Source organism: Uranotaenia lowii, chromosome 2 (assembly GCF_029784155.1).
Source record: "Uranotaenia lowii strain MFRU-FL chromosome 2, ASM2978415v1, whole genome shotgun sequence".
In the NCBI taxonomy this organism is placed as follows: domain Eukaryota; kingdom Metazoa; phylum Arthropoda; class Insecta; order Diptera; family Culicidae; genus Uranotaenia; species Uranotaenia lowii.
In genome coordinates, this window is record NC_073692.1 from 279,500,800 (window position 1) to 279,512,088 (window position 11,289).

Below are 11,289 nucleotides of genomic sequence, written 5' to 3' on the forward strand. Positions count from 1 at the left end.
TTGCTCTCCAGGAAAATCTGTGAATAGTGGCACGAACAAGATTTCATGATCACATCCGTTTGTTCTTCGTTTTGCTTCAATAAACGGATCAAACGCTTCTGTTCACACTCTTATAAGTCCCGTTTACAGTGCCAGTAATAAAATATGGCGCACGTTGATAGCCATACGGGAACATCGCTAGTCAGATCATGTATTTTTTTGTGAATTTATAAAAATAACATTTGCCGGCAGTCAACCTTGAAGTAATGTCTCAAAACACATGATACTGAGGCTTCTTCAGTATCTGGGTGTACGTCCTGGCGAGCGTGACCTCGTCCGAGGTGGTCTCTGGAGAGGTTCGGCGTCATGATGGACAAAATCGTCGAAGGTCTCACGGGCAGGAGCCCCGTTGTCATAGGCGGGGACTTCAACGCGTTGGCCGTAGAATGGGGTAGTCGCTTTACAAACCCCAGAGGACAGCTTCTACTGGAAGCCCTGGCATGGCTGAACGCAGACCTTGGGAATGTAGGCGATACAAGGACCTACCACAGGAATGGGAGCGAGTCCATCATTGACGTCACCTTCAGTAGGTCGGGCTGGATGAGCGACTGGAGAGTAATCAATGCGTTCCCCGGTAGCGATCACTTTGCGATTCGGTATCGGGTTAGCACAAGTACGCGGGCAGCTAGAAGAGGTACGAAAACAGGAGCACGCCTCTGGAAGACAAATCAATTCAACCGGAATGTCTTTGTCGAAGTGTTAAATTGGGAGCGGAACTTGGAAAACCTGTCCGCGGAAAACCTGACGAGGGTACTTGCACGCGCATGTGACGCTGAGATGACAAGAAGGGCCAAGCGGAAGGACACTCAGCAACCCGTCTACTGGGGGACAACAGAAACCATAGACCTGCGTACTAGCTGCCTACAGGCTAAGCGACATATGCAGAGAGCGAGGTCCCCGTCAGCAAGAGCAGAGCGAAGGGTGGCCTATGTAACTGCGAGATCTGCCTCCTGCAGGGCAATCAAGGCGAACAAAAAGGCATAATTCAGGTAACTTAGCGAGGACGCCAATGACGATTCCTGAGGCGAGGTGCGCCACAGGAATCGTGTCCGGACAAACTGCGAGAGATCGTTAACGAGCTGTTCCCACAGCACGGGGGAGTTACATGGCCGAGGGTCCATTGCGACAAGGATACGAGTGAGGAGGAGCTAAGTCCCTTCAGTTGAACAAAGCTCCGGGTCCGGATGGCATCTCTAAAGTAGCAGTGAAGGCCGCGCTGATGGAACATCCTGAAATGTTTCGGTCATCACTGCAACAGTACGTGGATGATAGGGTTTTCCCAGACGTGTGGAAGCGGCAGCGATTTGTTCTCCTGCCAAAATCTGGCTAGCCAGGTGACCCATCAGCATTTTTCCCGATATGTCTCCTGGATACCGCTGGAAAGGTGTTACAGAAGGTGGTACATAGCAGAATCCAGCTCTACACCGAAAGTGGGAACGGCCTATCCAGTTCGGTTTTCGGAAAGGCTGCAGTACAGTGGATGCCATTTAACGTGTCATCGAGGGGGCAGACGAAGCCAGACTAAAGAAGAGGAGAGGAAAGCGGTTTTGCGTAGTGATCACTCTTGACGTGAAGACCGCCTTCAACAGCGTTAGTTGGGCAGCGATTGCGTCGTCGCTCATTCATATGAGGATTTCGGCATATATCTGTAGGATGGTGGAGTGTTACTTCCGTAACGCCAACTACAGTAGGGACTGGAAACAGTGAGTGTCTCGACAGGGGTTCCACAAGGATCGATACTTAGCCCGGTAATGTGGAAAATTGTTCACAACGAACTGCTGAGACTGCGTCTCCCCATGGAAATGAGACTTGTGGGATTCACCGACGATGTGGTTCTCCTGGCATCGAGTCCATCAACCGGAGAGGTTCAGCTACTTGCCACAGTAGCTGTTGAGAAGGTGGAAAGTTGGATGCGCTCCAAGAGCTGGCGTCTGGCTCACCATAAGACCGAGATGGTACTGATCACCAACTTGATTTCAGCACAATCTGGGACGATTGCAGCTGAACCATGCGCAATCGAATCGAAGCGTGCGATCAAGTACCTGGGGGTGATGATCGACGACTGGCTGAGCTTTACGGCCCACGTCGACTACGCCTGTAAAAGAGCGGCAATGGTGACAGCAGCCCTCTCACGGGCCATGTCGAATAACTCGGCGATCCGCTATAGCAGAAGGAGGGTCCTGGTGAGTGTGACCTCGTCCGGAGCGGCAGCCTGGAAGGCAGCCTTGAGCAGGCAGTGTAACCTGCAAAAGCTCTGCAGTGTGCAGCGGCTGATGAACCTGCGAGTGATCAGCGCATACCGAACGGTGTCCTCGGTAGCTGCTGATGTTGTGGCGGAGGTCAAATCCATCTCGGTCTTGCTAGAGGAAGATATTTTCTGCTACGAGCACAGGCCTAAAAAAACCTTTCTTTGATTTCTTTTAATGAAATGAAACAGAAAATGAAAACTACACGAAATAATATTGGTAGTTTAACATTACCCAAAACCAATCCTTTCGTTCCTCAAGCTTACGATTGCTTAATAAACGGAATTAGCACTGCTCAGTTCCTTGATTCAAATATCAAACTGTCCCGTTTAATTTTTCTCACGCTTAGCAGCCTTCATTTGCAGAAGGAGCGTTGGCAAATAAGCGCGCAACTGTTCACTATACGCGTGTATGGTTTTCACAAAACTTCAAACAGGCACCTTCTCGCAGAAGGTAGGATCCTACTAGGATTGAACCGCCGGAAGTTCCATGACGATTGATTTCATGTCGACGGCGGCATTGCTTGGCAAGGTGCGCGTCCCGTTTGCCTGATTGTGGCGGGTTTTGCAAATCGAGCCTAAATTAGATTACATCGACAGCTGGGATCGAAAGTGCGTGGGCTTCCTCCTTCAACCTCCCACTTTTGCCTCCATTCATTTCGCGTTGTTGGTAGAACAGAAACGAAGAGCTAGCTACCGTGAATTGATTGGCCTCTACTCTAAAATAGAGCGGTATGTTCCGCTGAAATTGGGCGGGGTCCTCCATACACACACACGTGCCCGATTTCAGGTTCGTTCAGGGAGCCATCGTGGATCGTCGTCGTCGTTTAAATTAATGTTGATAGACTATTGTTTCGGTATAGTGCCGGTTGTTGTTTGTTTCTAGCAGCGCGGGAGGCGAACACACAAACTGGCAAGCAGAACCGCGACTCCATTCACACACATACGTATACACACCTACAATCAGGCTCACAAATTCGCAATATAATTCCCATAAGCCGGGGAGTCAATTACAATCATTGCCATGTAGTTTCGGTGTTTGTTTTCCAGTTTGTTTGCCGAGAATTTAAGACTAACGAGGGCGCGGCGGGCTCTCGACAATCAACTCCCTGCCTGACTGAACGACGACGACATACCTTCCTGCTTCATACTTGTAAACGTTACTGCTAAATGTTGCGGTTTGCTCCAGATTTGCTAGGCCGGCAGCCATTCAGCTACTCAACTATCGGATGTGTTCATGCATATTTGAATAATTCTGGATTATGATTCGCTTGAGCGGATTCGAATTGATTGTTTATAGTTTATCACTGGAACATTACTGTGTTCCTCAACTTTACTACCTCTCGAGGGTTGTAGTTTGCGAATTTCATTTCCATGTACGGTTCTACTCCAAGGAACGTAGAAGTTGATCGGCGGCAACGACACACTCGAGACGAAAACAAATCGGGCAAAAGTGCAACTTCAGCAGCTGACTGACTGAATGTTAGTGTGTTTTTGTCAGTGGGAGTGTATGTAATCCCTGGGAGCGTTTTTTTTTTTTTCATTTCTTCGATGAAATCTGAATCGGTGCAAACAAATTCGTCCTGGCCGGTCCGGACTTTGCATCTGTTATCCAAGTGCTTTACGTAGGACACCCATATGTGTAGTTGGAAAAGCTCAATCAGACATGAGAAAGATAGCATATGTCCTGAATTTAAGTTTGGACCATCAAGTCCCTCAAATGGAATGCTACTCAGTTGAATTGACGAATGGAAGGGACGCCGAAAACTTTCTCACTCGTTGACACTTCAAGCAACTATCTCTTGGAAAACAACCCAGTAGCTTAAAGTATATCGATTTAATGGTTTGGCATAATTTAAGGTTTAAATCATGTTTTTCTCAATATTCGCACTGCAGGTTAAAACTTATTGATCTTTTTATGAAATGTGTTAATTGAACTCATAAAAGAGAAAAAAGAGAGAAAAAGAGGTTAACCCTCCAAATCCCTCTCCTCCATTCCTACGGCCATGGCATGAGTTGTATGGCTTTTACTATTTATAATGTATGGGACCTCCTTTAAAAAATAGGAAGGATCATTATCAACTTCATATGTCAAAACCAAATGGCTCCGATACCCACTTGTTTCTAAACAAAAACATTGAAAATCAATTGCATCCTAACATTTTGTATAAAACGCTGAGTGTAAAAATCCAAATATTCCCAAATGAGGTGGATTCAACTCGATGCAAGCTATGGTGAAACGAATTTTCACTACAATATCTATATGAAACTTCAAAATTAAAGAGATAATCCCTTTTGAAACCCTCTTCCGGAAGAAAGCCTCGATTGCAACATTTTGTAAGCGGCGTGTTTACATAATGCTCTCCATTCATGCTGAACGGGTTCCGAGAAAAGTGGAAGAGCGAACCAAAAAAAAGGAGCAACCACCATTCATCCAAAAACCATCTTTCAACACTGGCAACGAATACATCATTTTATAGGCACTGCTGAGTAGAAGCAACGGAAGCTGGACAGAACGTTTTCGGTCAGACTAGAGGAAAAAACAAGCTATCTCAACAAAACCCCAGTCTGTCGTTACTGTATCCTCTACGAGAACAGAAAGCCTTTTGACCGACACGAAAGAAACCTTCCAATCTGTTCCACTTCCGTCATTTTCCATGGTCTAGGGAAGGAAGCCTATATGGATGGTGGCTTAAAAATATACATATCCAAACCACACATACCGAAACACTTGGCACTGGTCCATCATCCATGTGTGTAGTAGCTATACATTACAAAATGCTCCGGTATTGTGGGATTTTTCATAAAACTGCTTCCGCCCCAGAGGAGCGGCACTTCCGTTTAACAAATTTCGTTCGCCGCGCCCCACCATCGACCGAGAGGGCCAAGGGCATTGTGTAACGACATGCCGACGGCAGTCCTTCATCAGCAACCTAGAGAATAAAGTGAATGGACTCCGGGAGCCAAAGGAAGGATATAACAGCGAAGAAAAAAAAGACAGAATTTGAAGAAAATTTAATCTTCCTCGTCTCCAAAATGGGTTCTCCCAAAGGAAAAGCGGTTCGGACGATGATGAATAGAACATCCGGCGAGCCGGTCACACACAAATTTATCCTCACACAGACACAGAAGCTTTAAGGGACAAATTGCATATGGTCCAAGAATGTCCGCCGTTGCATTGTGGTCGATGCATTTTCGATGCTAAATATGTATAAGCCGGTCTGTGACGGTGGTTGGACTGTTTGAAAGCTGTTTTTGGAAGGTTTTTTTTCTCTCCGGTCGTCGAAACTTCCTTCATCCGAGCGATAGCGCTTTCATGGAGTATCTAACAACTTTTATTATGTTGGTTTGTGGGCTAAAAGAGATTGATTTTGAATATTGAATTCAGCTGCTGTTGAAAAGATTCTATTGTTGGACCAAAAAATTACTGAATATACGAATGCGAGAACCGAATCTCAGTACTTAAGTCAGAAAATAGAAGAAAATTCAAAGCTTCCATCATGAAAGTAATTCAAAAAGCCGAAGAATGGACTCTAAAGCTTTGGGCATCGGTCTTGAAAATTGCACCTTAATAATGAGAATTATTCCTGATATCAAAATAAACAAATATGAAATCAAATTATGTATCTTCACTTTGTGCAGAAATTAGTGATCTTTGAAGATCAATAATCATTTAACACAGAAATAAAACCGTTTAATAGTTCTGAAACCACGTTTGAAAACACAACCGTCGTGCCATAGTCGTGATTTTACGATTCTTACAAATCTAAATTCAGAATTTGCCAGAGCCGGAACAATTTGAAAACATTCTTAGCATCAGCCTCGCCAATTTGTGCTGTTCCAGCCAATCTGTGCGTGTTTACCATAGCCGGAACAATCCGAGAACATTCTTATCAACAGCCATACCAATCTGTGTTTTTCAATCCGCTCTGTCTGGGATACCCACGGGTAGAGAGGCTCTCGATGCCGGGCGAGCCTCTCGAGTCGGTGTAGGATGTCGTCACCGTCGGGAAACATCCGAGTCGTAGCGTTCCAAGTCCCGTACGTGTGCCGTGACAGGCGCGAGTCCAGGACAAGCTGCTCTCGATCTGGCACACAACGGGCAGGAAAACCCACGGGCCAAAAATCCTAGGGTTGCCAGCCAAGGGGTTAAAGAAGACCGGACATCGGTCGGAGTAGACTGACCCCATCGACGGGGGGCTGTCGAGTAGAGTGCGTCCGACCCCTCGGTTTGAAGCTACAAAGATAAGACAATACCTTCTGCGTAGCGGATGCCGTGGGTGCGCCGCGTTCGTGCGTAGGATGCTCCACCTTCGGGGAGTATCTGAGTAGGGCGGTTCTCAACGACAGAAGCTGCGGGGATAAGACTTGACCTTCTTCGCAGTGGAAATCGTTGGGAAAGGGTTATTCCGCGTTCGGGGAATATCCACGGGTAGAGTGGCTCTCGACGCAGGGTGAGCCATTCGAGTCGGAGTAGGATGACGTCTTCGTCGGGAATCATCCGAGTCGTTGCGTTAAGTCCCGCGCGTGTGCCGTGACAGGCGCGAGTCTAGGATAAGCTGCTCTCGATCAGGCACACGACGGGCAAGGTGGCAAACCTCGAACCCTTAAGATAAGAGGTCGGGCCTCGAGTCGTTAGAGGAGAGGTCAGGCCTCAAACCTTAAGGTGGAGAGTTTTGTGTGGTTAACCCCGAGTCTTTATGATGAGGGTCGGGTCTCGAGTCGTAAGAGGAGGGATCAGGCCCCCTTATCAACAAGAGGAGGGGTACAAGTGGTCACCTCGAGTCATTGCGAGGAGAGGTCAGATTTCAAGTCGTTAGAGGAGAGATCGGGCCTTGAATCGTGCAGAGGAGAGGTATCCTCAAGTCGATGCGAGGAGGGGTCGGATCTCGAGTCGTTAGAGGAGAGATCAGGCCTCAAGTCGCGAAGAGGAGAGGTTTGCGTGGGAATCTCGAGTCACTGCGAGGAGATGTCGGTTCTCAAGTCGTTAGAGGAGAGTTCAGGCGTCGAGTCGTAAGGAGGAGAGGTTTTGCTTAAAGTGGTCTCGTTAATGAGTATTGCCTTGGAGCGCATTAGCGCGAATAGACCTCCCACTATTAAAGCTTAGTGTACTAAACAGTTCGAGGTGGGAACCAGGTCTGCGGCCCCAGGTGGACTTTATGGCGTAGGGGTACTTAGTATCATGAGTCGTCCAATACCCATGGACCCAGAGTAGCAAACTGGGGGGACTCGGTCGCTCGCCGTGCCTTGGAATGCAATCCGTAAAAAGGATTTACCCCCTGGGTGATCAACTAAAAAAAAAAAAAATCCGCTCTGTCTTTGTCTACCAAAGCCCGAACAATCCGAAAACATTCTCAGTAACAGCCTTTCCAATCAGTGCTTTTTCAGCCGCTCTGTCTGTGTTTACCAGAGCCGGAACAATCCTAGATCATTCTCAGCAACAGCTATTCCAATTTGTGCTTCTCCAGTCGCTCTTTGTCTTTGTTACCAGAGCGCTCCCTGAGCCAATCCCTCTTTTTACCGCTGGCTGAATAAGAAACAATTTTTTATAGCAGTAGCCTTAAAAATCTACGGAGCCAACCCCATCTTTTTACCGGTAACTGTATCAGAAACAATTTTTCGTAGATGCAACCCTAAAAATCTGCTCTCCCTATGCCAATCCGTCTTTTAACCGGTGGCCGAGTCAGAAACTTTTTTTTTTTTCGTAGTAGCAGCCTTACAAGTCTGCACTCCCTCAGCCAATCCATCTTTTCACAGGTTGCCCCAAATCATAAACAAACAGTCGTAGCAGCAGCTTTACAAATCTGCGCTCCGTCAGCCAATCCGTCTTTTTACCGGTGGCCGAATCATAAACAAACAATCGTTACAGCAGCCTTGAAAATCTCCGCTTCTTGTGCTTATTTTAAAATCTGTGCTCTCTTAGCCAATCCAGTCTTTTCACCGGTGCGTGGCTGAATCAGAAACAAATTTCGTAGCAGCAACTTTGAAAATCTGCTCTCCCTGTGCCAATCCATCTTTTTACCGGTGGTCGAGTTAGAAATTTTGTTTTTCGTAGCAGCAGCCTTACAAATCTGCGCTCCCTCAGCCAATTCATCTTTTCACCGGTGGCCGAATCATAAACAAACAATCGTAGCAGCAGCCTCAAAAATCTGTGCTAGAGCCAATCCGTCTTTTCACCGGAAGCCGAATCATAAAAACAATCGTTGCAGCAGCCTTGAAATTCTCTGCTTCTTGTACTTATTTTAAAATCTGTGCTCCTTGAGCCAATTCGTCTTTAAACCGGCGGCCGAATCATAAACAAACAATCGTAGCCGCAGCCTAAAAAATCTGTGCTAGAGCCAATTCGTCTTTTCATCGGAGGTCGAATCATAAAAAAAACGTTGTAGCAGCCTTGAAAATCTCCGCTTTATGTGCTTATTCCTAAATCGGCGCTCCCTTAACCAATGCGTCTTTTCACCGGTGGCTGAATCAGAAACAATTTTCGTTGCAGCAGCCTTAAAAATCTGCTCTCCCTAAAACCAATCCGTCTTTTTACTGTTGGCCGAGTCAGAAACTTTTTTTTTCGTAGCAGCAGCAGTCTTACAAGTCTGCGCTCACTCAGCCAATTCGTCTTTTCACAGGTGGCCAAATCATAAACAAACAGACGTAGCAGCCTTCTCACGAATCTGTGCTCCCTCAGCCAATCCGTCTTTTCACAGGTGGCTGAATCAGAAATAATTTTTCGTAGCAGCAGCTCTGAAAATCTGCTCTCCCTATGCTAATCTGTCGTTTTCGGGTGGCAGAATCAGAAACATTTTTTTTCGTAGCAGCAGCCTCACAATTCTGCGCTCCCTTCGTCAATCTGTCTTTTCACCGGTGGCCGAATAAAAAAAACTATCGTTGCAGTAGCGTTGAAAATCTACGCTCCTTGTGGTTATTCATCTCACCACGCTATTGTCGTGATTTTACGATTCTTACGAATCTAAATTCAAAGATTCACTCAGACACGTCTGTCGCTCTCAAGAATAGATCAAAGACTGACTTTGTTTTGTTTGTTTTGCTTTATTTTGTCAAAATATAAAATGTTGATATAGAAATTTATTTTAAATTTTTCTTATGTGTTGCCGAGTTCAATTTTTCTTATATTTTATATTAATAATAACTTTATTTATTTTCAGCATATCCCTTCATCCCTGCTCATACCTTCAACTACTATTTGATAAATACAAACTCTTCCATTTTGAGTATTTATGTAAGTGTAACACAGGCATTCAACTTTAAATATAATTGATTCAATTATACATTTCTGGTTGACCTCTAACATTTAACAATAAATATGACAGATTCAACTGTAGTGGTATAATTGACTCAACCGTAAATATGATAGATTCAACAACAAATGTATGATTGATTCAAGGTACTGAACTTTAAATATAGTAAATTGAACTGTATTTTCTGGTCAAATTTTTGCTAGGTGCAGAAGCACGGATATCTGAGGACGTCTTCCGAGACCGATTTATTAAAACGCACAATTTAACATGCATCAAGATGCAAAAACAGCAGAGGAACCAGGACGTGGATTCAAAATTCAACCCATCATATTATTATAGTTGAATCTATCATATTTATGAATAAATCAATCATATAATCTATCATATTATTATAATTGAATCTACTATAATTATTGTTGAATGTAGGATATCAATCGTACATTATAGTAGAATCTATTGTATTTTAAGTTGAATGTACAAAATTAATCGTACAACTATAGTTTAATGTATAATCTATATTGTTGAATGTACGAAATCAATCGGATTGCCTATATGTTTTGTTGAAATTTTGATTATTATAGTTGGTCGAGAATTATTCAGACATATAATTGAATAAAAATGGATTATTGTTGGAAATACCATACTTTTTTTACGTGAAAGTAAAGATTCAAACTTTCGGCTCCTCCCGATTAGCTGTTTCAAAACCTACAAAAAAAAATTATAAAATAAAAACACCCTCAACCACTCACCTTAATACTGTCGTAGCAGGCGGTGACGCGTCCATTCTGCACCTCCACGTTGGCCGGCGGATGGGCAAACTTGCACTCGGTGTCCGGACGGGAGCACTTGTTGCGTTGGAACTCCCGGCACACTTCCAGCTGCAGCCAGCGGCTGTCCTTTCCGTTTAGCAGATTGGTCACATTCATCATGGCGGCCATACGCTACTTGGTTCAAAGGAGTTTTTGTTGTTGTTTCTTTGTTTGTTTGTTTGCTTGTCTGTGTCCTACAGAGGGTTTGTTTTGTGTGATTCAGTTGCTGTTTGTGTTCTTCTTGTTTTTTTTATTTGTTTTGATCTAGTTTTATTTTATTTATGCGTTGACTTACTCCGAGCGACTCGGAGGAGACTTCTGATAGGAACTCTCGCGGTTTTTTTTATTTGTTGTTATTCTGTGCTACCGGAGCTTTCGTTTTAAAAATAGTAAAACTTCTCTCTACACCTATTTCATAAATTGGCTGCTAGAACGCACTAGATTCTTTTATTTTTTTTGTTTAAATCTTCCGGTTTTTCTATTTCCGAACCACCATTTGCGCGAAACGCTGCTAAGTGTATCACAAGATTCGTCGATGTAGATAATTCCAAGTAATGCGTGTTTGTATTTGTGTGTTTAGTTGTCCTAGGAAGTAGTTGGACTCTTCCTCGACTAACGGCTAATTCCTATGGCAATTTACTGTTTCAGTAACGGCGATGACGACGACTAGAGGTACGTTCACTTTCTGTTCTACTTTCCCAACTTCTCGCAGGAGCTTAGGTAAAGTTAAAATTCCGTAGTACAGACTTGGGAACTCGGACGTATTCTTTTGTTCTCGCTGATTATCTCTCGCTTGTCGAGCTTCTTCTTCGAGAAGTTTCCGCCGATGATGTCGGGTACCCGTCACAGGATAATAACGCTCGAGGACGTTTGATTGTGATTGTCCTTCTGAGAGAGGGCGCGGGGATCCGGAAGTGGTAACTTTCTAAATGCTCGGTACTCGGTG

At 44.7% G+C, this 11,289-nt stretch overlaps 1 protein-coding gene across 1 annotated transcript; it reads right to left on the reverse strand.

The window, feature by feature from the left end:
- Positions 1–1,232: 1,232 nt before the first annotated feature.
- LOC129742729 (protein muscleblind-like) lies at positions 1,233–11,283 on the reverse strand. Its single transcript, XM_055734673.1, has 2 exons — positions 10,284–11,283; positions 1,233–1,415 (listed from the first exon to the last, which is right to left on the reverse strand). The coding sequence occupies exons 1-2, from the start codon at positions 10,470–10,472 to the stop codon at positions 1,233–1,235; spliced, it is 372 nt and encodes a 123-aa protein (XP_055590648.1). The 5' UTR covers positions 10,473–11,283.
- Positions 11,284–11,289: the final 6 nt, after the last annotated feature.